We start from the raw sequence: 24,091 nt of genomic DNA, 5'->3' as shown, positions 1-24,091 counted from the left end.
AACAAAGGTAGTAACAGATTATAATGATGACATCGTCATACGCTTGTCGCTTACAAAAAGTTTACATGTTTCGTTTGTCTTTGATATGATGAGTGTTTGTTCGTGTGTGAAAAAAAGGGAAATACCAAAATTAATATTTGATCAGCTAGAGGATCGTCACACTTCAAGCTCGGGGTGAAAAATATTCAACAAAATCAAATCATTTCGGGGAGAACACACGAGGTGATTGGGGAAAAAAATAACAAAAAAAAAAGTAGTAACTGACTCAACGAGGCAACAACACTTTGGTATTGACTTACAAAAATATACGGCCAGATATTGGGTGTCTTCCACCATAGTTTCCAACATTTGTCGCGTGATTAATTCGATTCGATCTTCAGTTTTTTGCGTAATTAACCATTGTAGCACTTCCTCCTCCTCGTTTAAGTGTCCTTCAAAAAGTATTCAAGAAAAATGTAAAAAGTTCCAACTAAAAAATAATTCCATTTTTATCAAAAAACCTTCGAACACATTCGGTATTGAGGCTTCGAAGTAGACCAGCGCCGGATAATCATGTACGCCATACTGTTCAGCTACGGAAAAGTCTTTTGTTTTCACAAAAGTAATACCGTGGCGATCGCAATCGTCGTCAATATTCTCCAATTCATCGAGTATTTTGGAGCATTGTTCACAATCATCGGCATCTTTAACGCAATCAATATGGAAATGAATTGATGTGACATTGGTTTGCGATCATACTTAAATGTTAAAGGGGTGTGGAAATCATCGAATTTTGGTTAAGTTTTTAGAATGGATTTATCTAAAAATAATACGAAAGTAACGCAACTTCATCAACTCTATTTACAAAAATGCTTTTCGTCTAGCTGTGAGGGATATACAAAAAAAAAATTATGTTGAATCATAAGTGCAGAATGATGTTTTGTGTGTGCATTGTGCAATTTGTGCAATATAAAGCTCATTCTTGTATAGAGGATTCTATCTACTGGAATAGCATTCCAATTATTTTCGATCATTCCGTTTCATATAAATGAAGTAGTACTGAGTGTGGTGGCATTTTGAAAGCGGGTTTATTCGGTAATATACCCTCTTCGATTGGTGGTGGTTGTGGTGTGGGTGGAGGCGTAGTTTCTCGAAGATGATCTCCTTCTACCGAAGGTGATGCTGTTTCTTTTTGTTCCTTTTTGACGCGAGTTTTTTTGATTGCTTTTGCACTGCATATGTCGCAAAATGTCTTGTTCCCTATAGTTTATACATTTGCCATAAATTTTCGAAAATAAAAATTTTCTGAAGCATGGAAAGTAAATGTTGAACTATGGAAACTTAAGTATCAATCTGGCGTCGGCGACAATTTATAAATTTCATTAGTAACTTACCACCTTTGCTGAGCTATGAGCTATGTCTTTATAAAAGGGAAGTAGAAACAACAGGAAAACTTACAAAAATAGACTGCCATCGATCCGGATTCTTCAATTAAAGTGATGAGTCGTTCGCCTTCAATGTCTTCGATAACATCACCACCCGGATCCTTTTGTGTCATTAGCCAATTGAGAATTTGATCTTCTTCATATAAGTCACCTTTATTTTCGGAAAGAAATACGTTAGTAGGAAACAGGGGGCGAGAATATTACATCTGAAAATCTTTAAGATCATCAGCAATTTCTTGAAATTTTCTAAAATTCCGAAAATTTGTTAGGAAATTTTTTCTCGAATATTGGGTGTAATGTTATCCTGAGCACCACTGACCTGCATAGATAACTGGCTCCTTCGAATTTTGTCGGAAAAATAAAATTGCCGGCAATGCAAAGACTCCGAACTCTTTAGCCATTTTCTTGTCATCGATTTTAACGAAATTAATTCCGGCGCCATCAGCTTCGTCATCAATATGTTCGATTTCGCTCAACACTCTTGGACATTGTTTACAGTCGTCGCTGACTACACGTTAATAAATCGTTAGAATTTCAAACGGGAAATGTCGATGTGACAACAAGAATTTACACAGAAAAACAGCTAAATAGTCCGACGTTTGACGAATTTTCTGGAACATCTTCCGATTAACTTGTTCGATGTGATCGGTCATTTCCATATTATCCGGCAGTGTTAACCAATCGAGCACTTCTTCTTCGTCGTCAATATCGCCATCGTAGTTGATATATTTTCCTAATGAAATTGTTAGCTCGTTAGCTCATTATAAGCTACGCGGTAACTGATAGAAGTCAACAACACCTTTCCTGAAGTAGGTAATGCCTGGTGGTTTTCTGTATCCATATTTTTTAGCCATCAGGCGATCATCGGTCTTAACCACTTTAATACCATATTCCGCTGCTTCATCGTCTATCAACTCTAAATGTCTCAACACTCTGGGTGATTGAGGATCTTCGTTGTCATCTATTGTTACAATCGATTTATTGAGAAATGTGTGTTCACTGAACGATGGAAATATTTCAGGTTGTGGGTCACTCTACTCACAGAATATAACTGCCAAAAAGTCCTTCGTAGCTATGTAATCGAAGAGAGTTTCTCTATTTATCTTCTCGATACTTTCGTCTTGCTTCTGGCTAACCATCCAGTCCAGTACATCCTCTTCATTTTCCATGCTCCCTAATCAAATACCAGAAATGTTCAATATGAAAAATTGTTAATTTAACATTGTAATAAAATCATTGGATTCGTTACGTGTTCACCATACCTGACGCATTCTGCAGTAGCTTTTCGTTGTGAACGGAATTGTTAAATTTGTTCATTTAAATTTTCCATTATCGCATGTGATTAATAAAACATGTTTGGGATCAGTTAAGTAAATAAAACTCAATGCAATTAACAGTTAACACGAAATTTATTTAGAAAAAATTGTGTGTACAAACCACAAATTCATCGATTTTATGTTTGAGAGGTTTGTTTAATTTACAAAGAAAAAAAAATTAAAAAATTTTCTTCTTCAGATATTCCTAAGTTTCCTAAATTTCTTCAATAAATTAAAAAAACAAAAACAAATTTACTTGTGTTTGAGGTACTGTTTTGAAAATATAGTTCTTTTAAGAGTTCTGTTTCCATCGAACTGTTTTTCTGTGGTACATAGTTTATCGTTTCTGGCAAATTTTTCATTGCAATAAACAATTCAGTCAAATTGTGATGATTAAAATAGTTTTCTTTTTCCTTGAAAATGAATCTCCTCTAAATGTTTATGCAAATATCTAAAGATGAATTTCAAATGAGTTTCAGTTGATAGATACTAGTTCTAAGGGGAAGGTCTTTAGGAATATATTTTTATGAGATGGCCGAATAGGCAATGAAATTTTGAATAACAAAATGAAGATTGAAAATTTGGTTCAGATTTATTTTTGACTAAGTTTAATAGATGAATTGACCTCTTTTTAAAGATCTAATCCGTTTTGAAATGTCATTCCAGCAAGCTTTATACTTAAGTAACTTTGCCGCCCTGGGTCCTAGTGCTTTAAACGCACTAGTGATCTATGCCTCTGTTTCATAGATTATTGTATATATCGGTGCAAAGTACTTTATTATGGTCACTATGTGTATTATGACACACGACCTGCGTTCTCCTGTCATAATTACACGACTGTACCCTAAATTACTAATTACTTTGCACTCGATGTCATAAATAGCCATTAACACACCAATAGATCTATAGAAATAATGCGAAACTAAGAAAGCTCTTTTTCGTTTAGCTTTAAATAGTTTAAGGAAGCTTTGAACTTGTATCCATTAAATCTCTAAAGCTCAAATCTTTTAAAAGCTCTTTAATTTCGCTGGATAATGAATTACGTTACTTAGTCATATCATTGCGGTAAAGGTAGTTTTCTAAGAAAAGTTTTCAATTTGCATTTCGAAACTTAAAAAAAGATGTTTTTCTACGCTTTTCGAGTGTAATTTTCTATTTTTCCAAAAAAATGAGTGAGTTCGGGTTCGAAAATGTTACTTCATCGATCGACCATTTTTTTTAATTTAAAAATATTTTTTTATTTTAACGAAGTGCATGTGTCGTTTGGAGCTCGAGCTCAGTACAAGGACTGCAATCGAGCAAGTCTTCAGAACAATATTTTCAACTGAAGACACTTGCACATAGAAAGTGTTATAAAAGCTCAGAAGAAAATGAAAAAAAGCTAAATAATTAAAACTTAAGTTTTGAATTCTTTGCTCTACCTCCATAAAATCAAAACGGATTATATTTTAAGTTGGTCGGATTGTGTAGACTCTCTAGACTGTGGTGTGACTGTTTGTGGGAATTTTTTAATTCAAAAAATTTAAAATTTATGCAATCGTAACGAAAAGCTAACACAATAAATTTTATAGTACAGTTGTTATAAATGATTTTTAATGAACTGTTGATGCAATTCGGTCAGCGTATTAACTAAAATATTTTATTTTAATTTTTTTGGTAACAATTTTTTTTATTTTTTATTTTACTTAAACATTATGTAAATTCAACAAAAATATAAATTTTTATAAATAAATAAATTTCATTCGAAAATAATGACAACAACGCAACAAAGTCTTTCATTGTGATAAAGTATTTTTTTTTTATTCATCTTCTTCATCTAACTCTAAATTAATATAAAGAAATTAAAATGAAACAGAAACTAGACTAAAAACGTTTACAAAAATATAGAAAGATAAATTATATTATCGGACGCATCATTACCGTATCGAGTCATTCTGTTCGCGTCTTTTACAACAACAAAAATAAAAATGATAAAAGTTAAAAGTAGACAAAGTTTTTTTTTGTTTGTTTTTGTTTTGAGTTAAAGTTGCGAGTAAGCGAGATTTTAGTTTTTTAATTATTTTTAAAATAATTTTTTATTTAAATTATCACAAACACGAGAGCTAAGCGAAATCAACATTTATATTTTTCTCTTTCTTTAATTTTCTTCCTTTCTTTCTTCACCGAACCACAATCGTCTCTAGCTGTTCTAAGTTGGGATGAAAGAGAAAGATTGGTTGGAAGACATAACCAATTAAACGAGTTTTTAATGATTAAATGATTTTTTATATTCAGCCTTCTCTTATCCAGATGTTATTGGAAAAGAAAATGCTATGAAATTTGGTTTTTTTAATAGTCAGATATTGTTTTACTAGGACGACCGGTTGATTGAAGAATTCACTCCACTGAAAAATGAAAATTTCAAAAGTTCGATAAGATGCATCTCCGGTATCAAAATCTATTTTCTTTCAAGACCGACGGTGCACCTTTTCGAAATATTGACATTTTCATTTTTACTGAACTTAACATTTTATTTTAATAAAAACTTCTGATGAACGAGGCAAGTTAGTAGAATTGGTCGAATTCTTTAAAGTTATTCTCATTTAATCAACCGGTGTTCGGCATGATAATTTCAATGAGACATCAGGAAATACAACAACAACAACAATATTATGATTATGGTTCGTTGATCGTGTATTTTTGTTTACATTTTTGTGATTGATTTTTTATTCAAAAAGAATTTTTCTTTTCTTAGGAAATATAAATTTTGTACAATTTCATTGTTAGCTTTCTTCTTGTTTCGGTTGATTTATCGAATTTGTTTTTTTTTTTTAGTTAACAATATAAATAATTAAATTAGAAGCTCTAAGTGTTGAATCGATTGTTAATCATAATCATCACCACCCAAGAGATTCTTTATTTGATTATGAACAGCACGAAAGAAAGTTTCAATTCCTATGAAAGGAAAACATTTTTTTAACTTCAAAATTCAAATATTCTCTGTGTTTTTGTTGGGTATAAATTTAGATAATTAAAGTCGAAATGTAGATGGACACAACCTCGCGTAACCCTTATTTTTGAGCCAGGACTAAACCTAAAGTCTGAGGTGGAAACTGACGGAAATTCAAAATTTGAATACGGTTACGTATTCACGTACACACGAACTTGTGATACCGAATTGTCAGTAACAACAGATGCAGCGGGTGTAATGAGTTGTAAATTGGAATTAGAATTGGCGGGTGGTCCACCGATGATTTAAAATTTATAATGAACACAACAAGTACTGGTACCTACAATTTCATAATTCGGTAGGATAGCAAGGGGGACTCGTAGTGTCTTGAATTTTTTTTAAAATAAATAAATTAAAATTGTGAGGTCCAATGTCCATCTATGTTCGACTTTCAATTGTGTTTATCATGTACATAGAATAAATTAAGGAAAACTAAGAAAAATTTGGTCAGAGATTGTTTAGCCAAGAGTCATAAAAGAGTGAAATGGATTGAGAGTTACATCTAATGAAAAGAGAAAAATCGGGAGACTGGAAAATTGATAACTAAGAGCTCTAATTGGATTTGCGATGAAGGCTCGTCTTAGAAGTGAATTAGAAAGTTTGCTGGACTCGTATTTCGCCCAAAAAATAAGAGTTTCCAAATGGTACACAGCAATTAATTCATTTTATTTTGGCATTCTATGTACATGACTGTTGGGCTCCCCATGCAGAAATCAAAAGATAAATAGACAATGGCTATAGATGTCCCCTCAGCAATAACAAATACAAAAATTTTCGAAAAGTCGGCTCAGAACTACTTTACAACCAATTGACTATTTTACCGATACCCAGAAAACCCTTCTGACCTTGCTTTCCATCTTTGTCTTTGCCTTTAGCTAGAGCTTTCTTGGCGTCCTTTTTCTCATTGATTTCGCTGGATTTCTTCAATGGTGCAACGGGCCGCTTGACTAACGGTTCGCTTTTCGGTTCACTTTTGGTGGAGCTGAATTGAAAGTGGCCACTCTTTCCGGACGAGTCGGCTTTGTGTGACAATTTTTGAGCAGTCATTTTAGGAACTTTGGTTGCCCGCTCCAATTTCGTTGGACAGCACTGGAATGGTCGATATTCGTTGGGTGAAAATGTGTTGCCTTTTCTGGACGACTGGCCCCGGTGACCCAATCCAACAAAGAAACATTCGTCATCTGTAGTGAACACAAAAACATTTTGTCAGTTTGGTTCTTTTTTTTTGTTTGTTTTATTAAATCAAAGAGCTGGTTTAAATGGTGTAATAACATTGAAAGCATATTATTACAATTTTTTTTAAACAACAAAGAAACAAATCCAAAAAACGATCAAATCCAATTGGTTAGTATAAACACCTCTTGATGTTTCATTTGATCAGTAAATAATATACCGAGCACATTGAGAGAGCATAATCGTAAGTTTTTTTTGTTGACTTCTTTAAGAGGTTTTCTCAATCAAACGATTAAAACAATAATTTCCACAGATACAGTAGAATCGAATCTATTTTCAAAGTAAAACATTCGCTAACTGACAAAATGTTTTTGATGCTGACAACTAAAATGGCTTACAACAATTTTCATTTAATTTGCATGCAACTTGTGATCCTTGTTTTTTTTACATATTTCGATTGTTTAATTTTCGTCTAAAAAACACAATTGCAAGGCGGTAATATCAAACATTTTCTTTTCTTTTCGTTTATAGTGATTGCATAAATTTTAAATTTTCATTTTTATATTTTTGGTCTATTTTATTATAGTCGATAAAATATTAAAACAATTCCAACCGGTAAACATTGTGTCAGCTATTTATTTATGTTAATATGATAATGAGTTATGTGTATAGAACTTCTGCTGCAGAAGAAGTTTGCTATGCGTGTTACCCTTTTCTCACAGTCTAGCAGAGAGAGCCTTGATTGATGTGAATGATCTTGTCTCAATTCATTTAAAAAAAATACTTAGATCAAATGAAGTAACAGATTCGGGGTTACACTTTTGTCGCCTGTAAAAGATTAAACACTTTTTTCTCTTTCTCATATAACAAACTATTATGAACAAAGTTCTGTAAAGGCAGATTATGCTTTGACTATTTTTTCTAAAACAATTTCGAAATTAATTGAACTAGGAATGTATTAAACAGCGAAAAAAACACACTTCATGCAACATCTTTTTATAAACAAACAATGTATGAAAGACTGTTAATGCGAATAAAAGCCGGTTGAATAAATAATGCGATCAGGTATCATGTATCGGGTACTGTGGCATTACAGGTTTAACTTTTCTACATTTTTACCATTGTCATGTTCGTTCTCTTCGTCGTCGTCGTCATCATCATCATCATCATCATCATTATCATCATCGTCGTCATCATTTTCATCATCATCATCGTCATCATCATCGTCATCATCATCGTCATCATCATCGTCATCATCATCATCATCATCATCATCATCATCATCATCATCATCATCATCATCATCATCATCATCATCATCATCATCATCATCATCATCATCATCATCATCGTCATCATCATCATCATCGTCATCATCGTCATCATTCTTCGTCTTTCTTCTTTTATTGTCTAAATACTTATTCGCATTAGAACGGAATGTTTTTGCATTTCTTCGAACATAATTTTTGAGAACGTCACGACTAAGTGATTTACCCGCATTTTTATTTTCGTCCCTACTTTTAAAAGTGCTTTCACCACTATCATCGTCATCGTCATCATCGTCACAATCTACATGGTCTCCTATACAATTTTTCAGTTTCCTAACGTAATTCTTCAATGTATCAGGACTGAGTAGAGCGTTTTTTCGTGATGGTTTGTCGTTCTTCTTACGACTTCGTTTGACATGGGAGTCGTTGTTAACATTGTCACCTGTTTCATCGTTTCGGTTAAATTTTTATTTTCTTTATTAATCACTTTATAAAATGGCATGCATGAAATGAAATCACTGGACGACACATTTTTTACCAATTCGTTAGGTCTATTAGGCGATGTTAGAATTTTTGACAAAGTGCGCTACTGAACGGGTGTTTGAAATCGGTGTGGCTGAGAGACATTATAAGGGTTTGAGGGATGTAATGAAAATTTGCATTGCCTCTATCGTGGAGCTACTACATTTCACGCACACCGTTCAGTAGACAGAATAAAATTGTTATTAGCACGGGTTAGCTCTTGGTTCTGTCATAGGATCGGATCGATAATGGAAAATTCTTACTCTTTTGTTCAATAAGCCACTGCAGAACTCGTCTTTCGTTCTTGAGATTACCTAGAAAGAAACGGGTTGATCCAAAACATTATCGACCGAATCAATCGACAAAACGAATTCAATTTTTTCCTCACCATCATACATAATCGGAACACCAGTTTCGTAGTAAACGAGTGCAGGAAAAGCGAAAATTCCGATCTCATGTGCAAGCTTAACATCATTTGATTTAACAAATTGTATGCCATGTTCATCGGTCTCATCGTCAATTGTTTCCAATTCTTCAAGTATACCAGGACAGGATTCACATTTGTCGTTGTCTGGATGGGGATGTGGATTACTAAACAATCGACGCCATTTACTACGATTAATTTACTCACAGAAAAATACCGCCAAGTGTTCCACTTCATTGATGAGCACCTGTAGTGTTTTTCTATCAACCGATTCAATGACATCGGGATTTGATTCGTGCAACTCCAAAACCCATTCTAAGATTTCTTCTTCTTTCATCAAGTCACCAGTGTAAATGGTACGGAATTTGTGGCGATAGAAAGCCAGTGCGGGTAGTGATTGTAAATCGTACTCCTTGTCAATGCCATCATCAGATGTCTTAACGAAGTCGATGCTCTTCTCTTCACATTCATCGTCGATGTTCTCTAGTTCGTTGAGAATTTTCTGAGCTTTCTTGTCTCCTTCGCGATCTGTTAGATGAAAAGATACGAAATTACTTTCACATAATGCGGACGACCCTCAAAATACTTACAGAAAAACACTACAACGTGATCGTTTTCCGATAAGATCTTCTCCAACATCTTGGTGTTGACCTCCTCAATTTTACCGGGAATTTCCAATCTAAAACAGCAGATAATTTCAATCTTTGTTCCACCAAATTTAAACAGATTCCACTCACGTATCTTCATCAGTTAACCATGCCAAAACCTCATCTTCGTCATTCAAATCTCCAGTGAAATGTAATGGATCTCGGTTTCTAAAGAACACCAATTCGGGGAAGTTTTTGATTCCCATTTTCTTGGCAAAGCCTGTGTCTTCCGTTGTTACGAAAATAATACCGGCTTCATCTAGTTCATCGTCAATGTTTTCTAGATCGTCCAAGATCCGATCGCATTTCTCTCCCTCTTCGCACGGTCCGGTGAAGTAGACCACAACATATTCATGATCATCAATTAATTCCTTCAGAATTTCGTCGGTAACTTCTTCAATTGTTGCGGTATTCTTCTGCAAAATTAACCATTCCAGCACCTCCTCTTCATTCATCAAATCTCCCTCGTATAGGGCTGGTATTTTATCTTCGAAATAGATCAAGGCGGGCAGATGATCCAAACCATATTCCTTAGCTTCAGCAGCATTGTCAATGCGAACGATGACAATTCCTTCCTTTTCCAACTCATCGTCGATGTTTTCTAATTCATTCAAAACTCTAATATCTTGTTTATCGTCTTTGTCGTCTGCGGAAGAGAGAATGATTTATTGGAAGCGATCCGAATGGTCGAAAACGATTTTTTTTTTGAGCTTACAGAAAATGACAGCCAAGTATTGTTCAGATTCAATTAATTTATCCTTCATTTCGTCAGTTACTTCCGGGATTTCCGAGTGACGTTTCTGATGAATCAACCATCCGAGCAGATCATCCTCTTTCATTAAATCGCCCTCATAAATATGTGGAATGCCTCGTTCAAAGAACACCTTGTAATTGCAAGAGAATTGTTATTACATTATTGTCTAAATTGCTAAATGATCTCATAGCTCATATGGATCGTCTACTTCAGATGAACTGAATGACCTAGAAATTCTTGGTCAGAAGAATTCCCTACGTCCATCGTGTCATCTGAAGTAGACGCAATACAAAAACGTAAAATGAGAAGGACACTAACAATTGTGGGTATTTCATCAATGCCCCATTCGGCTGCTTCGTTATCATCATCAATTTTCACAAACGCAATGTCATTCTGATCACAATCGTCGTCGATGTTCTCCAGTTCCACTAGTACCTTCTGGGACAGTTTTTGATCTTTGTCGTCTGGAAAGAATGTTCAGAAAAAGACAACAATGTGATATTTGAATGATAACCGTAATAAACAACTAAAATCTCTGGACTAATTCGGTTCAACCATGCCATCTGTATCTATATGAAATTAAAATCTTAAAATTCAACAATCCGGATAGCATGCATGGAGTAAAGGAATTTTTTTTTTACAAAAAGAAAATCCATTTTTCGCAACAGGTTCCAACGTGGTATAACTGTGAAATTAATTAATTTTTAATGCAAATTTAATAGAATCTTAACAAAATGTATATAGTAGAAGGAGGGAACTGTAGTGAATGTTTTTTCTCATCGGTGTATGCCAAACACCTACTAATTATTAGATTGAGCGACCGGTAACCTCCTGAATAAACAATACAACGAGTGTAAGAACGAATGCCTTTTTAACAAGTTCATTACAAAATAAAACTACACGAGCAAACGGTCAAACAATATTTATAGAAAATCGTTTCGTGTGCGACAACTAGACCGGTAAACCTAGTCCAATTTACGGTCAGTGTAAAAGAAAATGCATGGAAATTTGTATGGCTTGAAACGTTTTGCCTTTCGTTGATTTCTTCAGTGAATTTGAGTAGCTTCAGTAAATTGAGACGATTGCCTGTGTGTACGTGATAAGATCTGAACGCTGAAACGAGTTGCAACAAATAATGAAAATTCGAAATGACTTTGATTTAGCTGTTTCTTGCGGTCCCCGCCTGAACTAAAATAAGGCTTGATTTCCACTTACAAAAAACCACTCCGTTTTGAATTCGTTTAGCTAAACCACACCTCTTTTCTATTGTTTCTATTGTCTAAAGAGTAAACGGAGAGAAAACGACGTTCTGCTTCTATCGTTAGTGGAAATCAAAACTAAAGTTGAGCTTCAATGTACCCAAAAATGGTCTATACAAAACACTTCGAAACAGTACTCCCCTAAATAGTTAACAAATTTAAATAGAAAGCTCGAAACTGAACTCTATCTTGACGTCACAGCTTTTCAATGATGCCACATTCGATACATTCCGATTCCATTTAAGAATAATATGTTTTTCGACATGCCAAAATAGTAGCGAAATCTATCGTCTTTATACAGAATCTCTACCACCCGTATAAAGACAAAGACGTGCACTCTATTTGTGTTTATGAGTGAATCGTCTGAAAAACAGCTGAAGCAAATTCATGTCTAAAATTCACAGACGTCGACTGTAATTTTAGTGAGGAAGAATCTGTATTGGGCGAAATGTCCTGTTGATCATTTTACAGATAACCCCAACCAAATTTATAACTTAATTTGCTTCAGCTGTTTTTCAGATTTCCACTCATTCAACGTCGCTGTCTTTTACATGTTTAGACGATTTTACCAATACCACACGCGAAAATGACTCAAACTCCACTAGAATTAACACGTATATGAGCTGAATAACAGCTGAAGAAAATTACGCCATAAATTTGATTCGGGTACAGTATTCAATTAGCAACAGTTTTTGGGAATGGTTTCGTATAACCTCGGTATATTTTGAAGGCAATTTTTGCGTGCCACCTTCATCAACTGGCACAGATATGTACGTCGTTTTATTGTTCTCCATTTTTGCACTTACTGTACAAGGTTCTGAACGTAATTTATATTGAAGGGACACTATCCATTTCTATGTAACAGATGAGGGCATAATGAGATTTAAATTTTCAACATTCACCTACATGTTCCCTTCATCTGTTAGATTTAGAATAATTGTAACAACATTCACATTCCAGTTGGCTGAGTTGTAACGTATGCACATATGCACTTGGATACGGTTTGTTAATCCTATTTGGACTGGAAAAAGTTATAAATTGCAAATGAATGTTGTCATTCAAAGCTTTGTAGAGTTGAGGGATAATTTTGTTATTTAGACGCAATGTCATAAGTGTGTTGTATCACAGGCAAAATTGCAATGGGTGGGGCTGGAAGTGGTCTCGATGGTGTGTGTCCTACATCTGAAAATTTCTATTTCAAAATGATAAAAAATAAGGGAAACTGTCGTGCTACAAGGGAAAACCAAATTAATCAACCAAATCTAAGGAAAACACGGTCAACCAAACAAAAAGCTGCAAACTCTTACAGAATAGAACAGCAACATATGGCATTTTCTCGATGATTAGATCCAGCATTTCATCGGTGATGTCTTCAATTTCGTCAGAAGTTTGCTGCTGCTCCAACCATTTCAATAATGATTCTTCGTCCTTCAAATTGCCCTCATACAGCGTTGGTATACCCTTTTCGAAGTACAGCAACTTTGGCACAGTATCGATGCCATACTCTCGGGCTTCGTCAGCATTGTCGATTTTGACGAAAGTTACTCCCAATGCATCACATTCATCGTCAATGTTTTCCAATTCAGCCAGGACTTTTTGTGATTTGTCGTCGTTATTATCGTCTGATTCAGTGAGAAGAGAAAAATGGCAGAAAATCGATTTTAGGAAGTAGGAAAAATTTTGTCTTACAAAATAGAACAGCAATGGTTCGTCCTTCCTTGATCATTTTATCCAACATTTCGTCGGTGACATCTTCAATCTCATCCTTTTCCAATTGCTCCAACAACCAGTGCAATATTTCGTCTTCGTCCAACAAATCGCCGTCGTAAACATTTGGAATTTGCTTTTCGAAATAAACAATGGCCGGAACACTATCGATGCCGTACTCAGCGGCGGCACGTTCATCATCGATTTTAACAAATTGAATGCCGTGTTTATCACAGTCGTCATCGATTTTTTCAAGCTCTTCAAGAACAGTCATCGAATCGTCAATGCCATGATCATCTGGAAATAGATTTTCTTTTGAGTGTTTTGTGTTTTTCGTGTTATAACAAGAGATCGTTTTCGTCGTTATGTGTGAATTTTCACATTTACATTTTCGCGTTGGGTTTATTTTTACGATTATTGTTTACGAAAATAGATGAGGTTTTGATGGATTGGCTATGGTAAATATTGATTATTTAATGGTCTATTATGCGATGCTTAATTGACTTTCGTAATAAGCAACGAGTGTATTCGAAATCAGCCATAATCTGACCTTCATCCGAGTAATATAGTTGAGAACAATTTAGCTCGGTTTTATTTTTAATTTATAAACAATAAACCGTAAAGACAAGTAGGTTAATTTTCAGTTTTAAATGCTTGAGTTTCGCGTGAATAAAAACACACCAGTGGCTGGTTCAAAAATTCAGTAATTTACTGAACACTTCGCACATTTTGTGACCGTTCATGAATTTCGACTTCTTTAGAGACCATCGCAGTATGATAAAATGGGACAAGGTGTCGATGTCAAGGGCTATATCTTTCAATGGCCTGTGAGATGAATTGTCCAAGTTTCTTTTAGTTTCCTATTTATTGAGTTGCGTTACATTATGGGAACGGTAGAGTTGTCTGTCTGTTGACGGCTGCTACAGCAACAGTTTCCACAACGACAATATCCGTTATCACTGCGCGAGTCTTGGGTTTTCTCAATAGTCAAAAATTCACGAGGGCCTTCAGTCTTTCAGGATCACATCAAGAATTATGAGCCTTCAATAGTAACCAATAATTCAGAGCTATCATTCCTCGAGAATTAATAGTCACTAATCTTCTAGAGATGAATCCTGAAGACCTAGCAGAGGGAAATCCTCGACAACTACGAGTCGAATACACGAGTTATTACCTGCATTGCTTGACGTTCTGACTACAATAAAATGGGAAATTTACTTCGCGAAAAATTTAAGTTGAGATTTGTGGTCCCATTTTTAACTAATTGAGTAAGAAATGTGGGTAGGTCTGGTCCGGACTCTCAATATATCTCATTAGTTGTAGCTATGCCCATGCAGTCACTTGAAGGAACACTATTGAAAGTTCAAAATAGAAAGCACACTTACAAAACACCACCACCAAATTGTCGATATTTCCAATGAGTGTACCCAAGGTCTTTGCAGTAACATCCTCAATGATAGCTTCATCGTCACCCGTTGATTTATTCTCGACCAACCACTCCAACACATCCTCTTCTCTCGACAATTCACCTGATTCACAACACATTGAAAACGATTTTTATTCAATCAACGGTTCCCATCATTCAAAATGTCTCTTGCCTTCATATAAAATTGGTATTTGATGGCGATAGTACACCAACGCAGGTAATGTACCCAGATTGTACTCGTCCGACAGTGATTCATCGTGAATTTTAACGAAGCCAATACCCAATTGGTCCGCCTCATCGTCAATATTTTCCAGTTCTTGTAACGCCTTTTGACTTCTTTTGCATTCTGGTTTATCTAATTAATTAGATTTGATTGGATTAATCGAAATTAATTATATTCGGGAACGAAGCATAGAGAAATTGTTGATGTTGGTAATGCCAATTCTCGGTTATTGTTAACAGAAATATAAATTCAAATTGGCAAATTACAAAGAAATTTCGTGCAGTTTCGCATTCCAAATGGTTATGAATTAATGGTGAAAATTTAACTTAAATTTGAATTTTTTGTAGCAAAAACGAAAAGAGAAATGTTCGTCACTGCGTTGGAACCGTTCAAACACGTTCGCATAGTAATTTTGCTTTGATAAAAAAACAAATAAAATTACGAGAAAAAAATAGATTGTCTATGTGATGTATGGGATAGAGAAATTACGCGCCTGGGCAAAAGCCAGATGAATTAGTGTTATAGCTCTGACTTTACACAACCACCTACTATTCGATTTAAAAATAGACAAACTCAAGCGGTTTTTATCGTTAGTCGCGACAATTTTTCACCAGAAGAAAAGATGAGCATCTTATTGGTCAAGATTCATTTGTTTAATTAATTTGAATAAACCAAAACGTCGACGACGATATGAATATACACAGAATATTGAGTCGGTCGATTTAATAAATTGTTTTACCTCGAAGGTAAAGCTATGACTAAAAATAAATTGAATCGGAAAATGTATAGTCGAATCGTTTGAATTTTCAATTTCCACTTGCCGTTAGACATTTTTCTGATGTCATCTCAATTCCAGAACATACATCGTCATTTCAATAATAAAAGCCCTGACACACTTAGCCGTAAGGTTACATATGAGTGATTGAAAAGCACTCAAACTGGAGTGATTCGAGGTTTACATTTTCGTTTCTATCGTAGACATTAGACATAGAACAACGCACTGTGCATTGAATAGAAAAGAAGTCATAGACGACTGTGACATTTTATTTTCAAGATGATATTGGATAATCGGTATGACCGAAATGACTGACAGGAACTCGTATCTTCAATTACTCTGAAGAATGCTATGAAACTTTAAGAAACGACTAGTCATGTTATCGATAACGATGACAAAAATAAACAATTACCTCCAAATGACATTCTATTTAATAGAAAAATGTGCTTTAACAAATGAAGTAAAAGATTTTCCGTCGAACACAACGGAATACTTCAAGTGAAAGACAAAGATTTAACAATAATGTCCAAGTAACTACATTTGTCGTTTTTGAATGGGGAAAACGAAACAAAAAGTACTCGTAATTACTGTTGGAGCGAAAGAGTAAATTTCGATCGATACTTGAAATAGTTATTTATGCTACAAGAACTGTAAAGGGTGTTTTATGTTCGGGGAATGGTAAATGGTTCGAGACGAAGTCGAGAACCTATTTGCCATTTCGATAACATTACGTTTTATGGGTGGTACGCACTTCAAGCAAGAGTGGTACTATAAATAGAATACTGAAACGGGACAGTGTATCGAACAAATTTTGACACAGTAAAAAAATTTGGAACAAATTTCATGCAAAATAGTACTCTATTTGGCAGCTGTCACTCGAAGCACTTTTGCTTTAAGTGCGTTGGTGGTAACGTAATAACAAACAGTATAGTATAAATGAAGAAAGAAGTTTTATAGTACTAGTCAAAGATATACTTGTGCTAGAGACAAAGCGTATGCATATTTTCCGCTTGCGTTTCTTTATTGTATGGTCTTATCGAAGTTATGGGGAATGTGCCTCGCACCAATTTGGAATATGAGTATGATCACAGAGTTGGATCGGTTATCCGAAAAACCGAAAATTTCGGTTCGGATTGAACCGAACCGAGAATTTCGGTTCGGATTGAACCGAACCGAAAGCTTTGGTTTTGTCGAAAAACAATATGAAATGAAGGCAGACTCGTCAAAATTGATTGATTTCATTATGAACTAACCAAAAAGAAGTAAATCGGTTCAATCCGAACCGAAATTCTCGGTTCGGTTCTATCCGAACCGAAATTTTCGGTTTTTCGGATAACCGATCCAACTCTGTATGATCATGTGACGCTTCAGCTAGCTACACGAAGGAGACCGACCTAATTCAAATTTTTCTCTTGTTACCCTGACAAGAATAATTTGAATTAGGTTTCTTTCACGTTGCTTTTTTGTGTAGCTAAAGTAAGAATTTTAATACCGGCTTGGCATATCTATAGGCAAAATACAAATAAATCTCTCCAGTTCTTTTGGATCTATATTGACGTAAAAAACAACGAAAAAATATTTTTTAAAAACAACATCAAAAACCAAAAATAATTTCGAAAAAAGCGATAGATAAGCCAAATTTCACATTATTTTTAAATGTAATAGAAGGGGTGGTTGTACTATGCACGTGAACGACAAGTGACGCCGCATTTACTCTTTCGTTTACTTTTCCTTTCAAAATTAAATTTTTGTTGTTGTTAAATTGGCGCTGCTTAATTTTTTGCAAAGTCATTTGGGATTAAACAAAGAACGGATCTGATTAACCTAAAATTAATAAAAAATTTGCTGTACAATAATAGTGAATAGACAGACGTATAACGAATTTTCGAAATATTTTTCTATTCGTGCCGAGTACGATGTACACCTGAAACAAGCGTTTATAAAAAATTAACAATTGAATTCAACACGGGATGGGTATCCGTGCATAAAGTTCACATTTAATGCATTTAATTCGGTTGTGTTTGGGGGTGGTGGTGAACATTCATTGCGATTACATCGGTAGGGTGTGCGGATTCATCGGTTTTAATATTGTGGTGGCAAGAGTAAACTTACTGTCCGTTGTTATTGTTTTTCCGTGCGTTTCACAAGCGCTATGATCGGGACCTATGTAAATCGTTGGATTTCGTCAGATGTGAAAAAAAGAATAAAAAAATCGAAATATTTGTGTTGTTGAACGTAAAAAAAAGGAGAAATTTTTTTTCATAAAAAAGAGGTTGACGGTTATTTACATTAAACTATATCCTAAACTATAAAATTCAAACCAATAAAACGAAATGGAAAATTATTTATAAATTTTTGTAAAATTAAAATTAAAATTTTTTTTTGTACAAAATATATAGGCAATATACTCAATAACTAACAACTAACATAAAATGTGAAAAATTTCAAACTCTTCCTAAGATTAAATCGAATTGTATTACACGCGGAAATTTCCAAAAAATCAAAATACTTACAGAATAGGACGGCAACGTATTCCGTATCCTCGATTATCTTCGACAAAATTTTCGCATTCACTTCTTCGATACGATCGGGCAAATCCATTGCTTCCAATGAAGTGAGGAAATCCAGTACACCTTCTTCATCCATGAGATCGCCATCGTAAATGATTGGTTCTCTTTCCCTGTAAATTTACGGGACATATTCCGTCAATTTAAATCTTGTGACATCCACGATTCGGTTTACCTAAAATATGTGAGGGCCGGGAAGTTTTTGATACCATACTGTTTCGCAAGTCGTTTATCGTTTATTTTGACAAAATCAACACCAAACGAATCGGTATCGTCGTCTATTTTTTCGAGTTCGTCTAATACTTTATCACATGTTACACAGCTTCTAGCATCTGGAAATTTTAAGGAAATTTTTTCAATAAATTATTTCTATTAGAGCATTTAGCACGACTTGAATAACACAAACACCCTAGCTCGCGAAATTATTCCAGATTACGTAAGAAATGTAATTATCAGTAAATCACTTCTCTTTAAGACATCCATACACATATTTCTACTTCAAAGAACGGTGGCCAGGACTTGACTTTACATGACTCACACACTTTTTGCCTCAAGTGACTTTTTGAATAGATCCTTGTTTCTGGATGCGGATATCGCCAAATTTTACGTGACTTATACTTTTCGTTGCTTTTTCGTGACTTTTTGTAATTTTTCGTGGCTTTCTGAGTTTTCGTAACTTCGTTTATTTTCCGAAAATTTCCGGGACTTTCCGGATAAATTTGGGACTTTTTTCCTTGGGTCACAACTTTCCGGAGCTGCTTCCCCCCTCGATGAGAAAGGTATACGTATTATAATTCGGACAAGGAATTTGTGATATCATTTCCTTACTTCAAGTACATTGTACAATGGCAAGTAAAACGGCCCCATTGATCCGAATCTTTTTTTTATCATAGAATATTTTCTCGATTGGTCGTAAGAAAAGAATAGACATTTGTACAATTTAAACAAAGGGAATGGGACATTCATACAAATTGAAAAGTAAAATCACAGAAAATCTGTTATCGACAACGACAGCAATATTAAACGACGAATGAGGTCTTATATAGCAAAAAGCGTGTTCAAAACAAATGAAGTAAAAGATTTCTGAAATCAATCTATGAAAATCTTCGATCCAGTGAAGTAATAGAATATAATCTGATCTGATCAGATAGTAAAACTGTTAATGTTCTTGCCGTCTGTGACAGCTTAAAGTTTTGAAAAATCATCATGCAGGTCTCTAATTGGTAACCTTACGCCTACATGTTTCGTCTGTCTCTGATATTTACATTCTGATCGTTAGTATCCCAATATCATCACCATCAAATTCTAGTCATCAAGCTGCTAACACACAAAACATACATTAATACAGAACAGACAAACCGCAACATATACACAAAAAAGAGCGATATAAATCTCAAAATATATTTGAATCCGTTGAAAGTGAAGGAAAAAGGTGTGTGTTATATAGAATGATGAATCAATATGAGTGAAAATAGACTGTAGTCGTTCAAATCTACCACCTAGCAGACTTAGCCTTGAATTTATTTTTAAGAAATAAGTAAAAATTGAAGAATTTAAGCGACTCTTTTGGTCTAATAAAAAATAGTTATTCGTAATCTGGGTAAGAAGAATTTAGAGACTCAAGACAAAAACGTTCCAACAAGTTCATTTTTGTTCAGAGATAATCCATAACTTTACACAAGAACTACGACTCAAAAACAGGATTGTAATAGTGCATTACATCCTTGTTTGGAGGTTTTTATTTTGCCGAGTGGGAGGTTTGTAGCCCGAGCCGAAAGCAGGAGCTATAATCCCTCGTGGCAGAATAAAAGTCTCCAAACAATTACGTAAGGTATTTTACATGCGAAGCCCTGCAAAAATGAAAATTATCGCAAGTTTCAACGGTGTGCCCCTTGCGAAAATTTCATTTTCGCAGGGTGCTGCAAGTAATATAAGATTAACTCTATACCTGAGACGGACAATCGAGGCTTGCCGAAATTGACTCGGAAAAAACCATTGCCAATGTAATCTTACCAACTTCTTAGTGATACAATGAGTTTGCAAACACAATTCGTCATTTGTAGCATCAAGAATTTAGTCGAAATTGTAAATGTTTCTTCTCTGAATTTCCAACAATTTCATTAACAAATTCAAGAAAATTGAATGGGATACAATTGTGGTTTAACCTTTCACAGATTAACTCAGACAATCTATTACTTCATCATGTTTAACATACATTTAGTTATATGTTAGGTGCGGCATGATAGTCAGTGCTCATCAATTTTATTTTTCCCATCGCTACCGATAACAGATGATGTGGCCATCTGTAAAATGATAATGCACACGGAACGTTCTATAAGTGTCTTGATCGTCACTCGTAACAGAGACTAAAATACAATTCATTTAGAAGTTTCGTCATTTCGATAAAATGAATAAACCACGAATTTAAACAAAAATAAACGTTTCATTTAGAAGCAATTTACATAAAATTTAGTGTAAAATCCACTTTAGAAAAATGTTTCTATTTTAATTTGAAAACGTTCTACTCGTCTGTCTACAATTCGATCCTTGTTCCATTTTCAGAGAAATAAAATTTACCTCCTAAAATATAATAAGTTAGGCGAGCAAAACAATTTTTTTTTTAAATAAATTTAACTATCTCATGTGGGTTTATAGACTTACATTACCTCCAGTGTTTATATCAAGGTGATTAAAAGCAAGCGCTAGCAAGCACCTCTATAAACAAGAAGAGAACCAGATAGAATTTATGAAAAACTTTTGGTTTTCTATTTCGAGCATATTGAAGACACTGTTTTGATGAAATGAAACAAACCATTCAAATCGTAAAATGTTTTCTAAGATTTCACGATTTCGAAAAAAGAAATTAGCTTGATGCGTATGAGTGCAGCAGTAACGCTAAATGTACGAGAAACGTTGACAAAGTGTTTTCAGTTTAAAAATTGTATATCATAAATTGGAGTTCCTGTTCCTTATGTAGATATGGCAGTTATCGTGTGGTAGTTTTTATCCAGAGTTACTTCTGCTGAAAGACAGTTGTCTTTGAACGAACGAAAGAAGAGACAATAGAGGGCTCGCCTTACTTCAGGTGCTTGTATTTGGTAGTTTTGCGCTATTCTTGTGAGATTTTACTCACGGCGGCAAAACTTCACCTGTAAAATACCTACACTCGCGGAATTTTGAAAACCGACACATTTTCTGTTTCGTGGTTTACTGGCTTCTTGTGAATTTTGCATGTATTGTTATATGAAGAAATCAGAAACTCAAGTAAAACACAGAAACAGAATATGTGTGGGTTTTCAAAATCGCGTGTGTTTAACTGATCAATTGACAATAATGTAACTCCCACAGAGGGAGCAACCACTTTCATCATTTGTCCCATTGATAAGTACTTTCAGACGTAACCTACTTATGTTTCGTTCATTCATTAATTTCTTCGATTTTTTTCTTTGATGACATTTCAAACCTTCTATTACATTCCTTTCAGATACTAACCAAGCTGAAAGTTTTGTCTATTGTCAACACAAATACAAGTTCATCGCTCATTGTTTTCATCGTTATCGACACATGAGTAACAGATAAGACGGATTCTAAACCAGAAATATAATACCACAACCATGACCCCGTCCCTGCATAGTCAGATAACACATTCTTCTAATTTTCCTTCATTGATTTTAAAATCGTTCCTCTGGGAGAGGAATACAATCCCTATGAGATTGTGACTGCGTTCGTCCATTCGTTTTTTTTGACCATACACCGGTTTCTACATGGTTAAAGGACTCTGAGCACCTACACCGATTAAATGAATCAACTCAATCAATGGAAAGCAGTTTTCATATTTTTTTTTTTTGAAAACGGTGAGTAAACGGTGAAGTGTTGATAAGCTTTAAAGCTAGAATCGCAGTTCACCGTTTTGGGATTACGTTTTAAAACGGAGACGTAAACAGAGTGACTGCGTGTAGTACAGCCCTTAAAGTTAAAGATCGCTCAAATCTGTTAACAACTATAGTGTTGAGACAAAATATTTTTCCAGATTAAAAGGCACTACACCCAGATAAAGAAAATTCAGATAATACTCAGGGTATGTGTAAAATTTCTCGGAGAGGTGTAATATACTTCACTGACATTATATGAGACATGAACACTGTTTTCTATACGTGAGACATATTGAAAACGTAGTTACGTATTTCGGTTGTCACATTTGAATATTCATGTGTTACGTATTGTGGTGGTGTACGTGGAATGTGAATAACACTTACTAGTGGGACGGAAGTTAAACCCTCACCACGTATGTTAAACGTATACAGTGGATGTTTGTCCTAAACAATGAATTTGCATCATATTGATATTTCGTAACACGAAGAAGATAAACGACAAAAAAAATGTTTATCTCCTGTAATGTCATAATATTCACAATTTGAGTGTCACTTTTAGAATCAAAATGGGCTAGATTTAAACACGTCATTCACAGAACGTACGTTTATTAACTGAAAATTTCGATAATTTCTCATTTGCGCACGGCTAACTTCGATAATTTCACATTTATTCATGGAAAACTTCGATAATTTCTTATTTATTCACTGAAAATTGACAAATTCTTGACAGTATACTAGATGTGTGTTTTATTTGTGGGGAATATGAATGAGTGACGGTGTCATGGCGTGTTTATGTTTCAGTTTGATTTTTGAAATTTGTTTTTTATGGTGATTATGACATTACAGGAGATAAAACCTTGTTCCTAACACGGTAGATAATGGGGGTTTTGCGCACACGATGTGTTCACATCTAGTGCGCAAAACAATCCCATTTACTACCTTATTATGAAAATAGCTATTTTGTAAATTAAAAAAAATTCTCAACAAAATCCTTTCAATTTTTATGAAGTATACCTAGTTTCATTTCGTAATCATCTCAAAAAGTTGTTTAAGTTGAAATTATCTATAATTGATCCAAGTCAACAACTATCTCGTAACTAATTCTTCATTCTTTATGAACTTAAATTCAATTAGGTTTAAAAAAACGTTGTCATCATTGTTTATGTGCGTTGCGTTATAACGTGCTCGGATAACTTATACGCCACACACGTTTATGGCTTTCAAAGTACGCTTCAACAATAAGAAATGTCAACTAACACTACTGTACAGCAACATTAGAAAGATAGTTGGCTCATGATCCAGAGGTCCCGGTTCAATTCCCGAAGCAGTTAATTTTTAATTTGAAATATTTGTTACCAATAACTTCTGAAATGTATAATAATTACTGTCAACTGTTAATATGGTGTCTACCGTAGATGACTTCAATAAAATTTATATTTTTAAACCTCTGTCAAAGCGAAATACGTCTAGCACGTATTATATTCGAGCCCGCTGTATAACTACCTTACCACACTTTTTAACAGGGAGCACGAATGATATACGCATAGCACGTAGGAAATTTTGCTCAGTGTAAGAGCAGAAACAGTGGGCTTTTGAGACAGTGACTTACAGAAAACTGATATACATCAAAAAATGTCAAATTTACCCGGAGTGAAGCTTTTAAAGCACATTTAACTTTACCGCGCATACAAACAGTGTACTGTTAAATCTTAATAGACACTCATAAGCAGTTTCAAACCAGGGAA

At 34.5% G+C, this 24,091-nt stretch overlaps 1 protein-coding gene across 10 annotated transcripts in view; it reads right to left on the bottom strand.

Moving 5' to 3' along the window:
• LOC119079410 overlaps positions 1–24,091 on the bottom strand; it is a 49,087-nt gene that overhangs the window by 4,734 nt on the left and 20,262 nt on the right. For 2 of the 10 annotated variants that reach the window (XM_037187301.1, XM_037187303.1), the window contains exons 2-22: positions 18,650–18,806; positions 18,421–18,587; positions 18,020–18,070; positions 15,082–15,264; positions 14,869–15,012; positions 13,466–13,780; positions 13,084–13,398; positions 10,836–10,981; positions 10,479–10,647; positions 9,854–10,409; positions 9,707–9,795; positions 9,324–9,644; positions 9,081–9,263; positions 2,467–2,598; positions 2,224–2,385; positions 1,996–2,157; positions 1,744–1,932; positions 1,438–1,575; positions 1,084–1,239; positions 501–683; positions 300–431 (exon numbers count right to left, since the gene is read on the bottom strand). In XM_037187301.1, coding sequence (XP_037043196.1) covers positions 300–431; positions 501–683; positions 1,084–1,239; positions 1,438–1,575; positions 1,744–1,932; positions 1,996–2,157; positions 2,224–2,385; positions 2,467–2,598; positions 9,081–9,263; positions 9,324–9,644; positions 9,707–9,795; positions 9,854–10,409; positions 10,479–10,647; positions 10,836–10,981; positions 13,084–13,398; positions 13,466–13,780; positions 14,869–15,012; positions 15,082–15,264; positions 18,020–18,070; positions 18,421–18,587; positions 18,650–18,806 — 4,050 coding nt within the window. Of the gene's footprint in view, positions 1–299; positions 432–500; positions 684–1,083; positions 1,240–1,437; positions 1,576–1,743; positions 1,933–1,995; positions 2,158–2,223; positions 2,386–2,466; positions 2,599–3,034; positions 5,675–6,574; positions 6,911–8,021; positions 8,613–8,955; positions 9,007–9,080; positions 9,264–9,323; positions 9,645–9,706; positions 9,796–9,853; positions 10,410–10,478; positions 10,648–10,835; positions 10,982–13,083; positions 13,399–13,465; positions 13,781–14,868; positions 15,013–15,081; positions 15,265–18,019; positions 18,071–18,420; positions 18,588–18,649; positions 18,807–24,091 lie in introns of those variants that run through there. The other 8 variants (XM_037187304.1, XM_037187306.1, XM_037187302.1 and 5 more) reach the window with 7 other exon arrangements.

The sequence above is a fragment of the Bradysia coprophila genome, unplaced genomic scaffold, assembly GCF_014529535.1.
Source record: "Bradysia coprophila strain Holo2 unplaced genomic scaffold, BU_Bcop_v1 contig_324, whole genome shotgun sequence".
NCBI classification, from domain to species: domain Eukaryota; kingdom Metazoa; phylum Arthropoda; class Insecta; order Diptera; family Sciaridae; genus Bradysia; species Bradysia coprophila.
The sequence above is the reverse complement of the archived record's forward strand: the minus strand, read 5'-3'. Positions and strand labels throughout refer to the sequence as shown.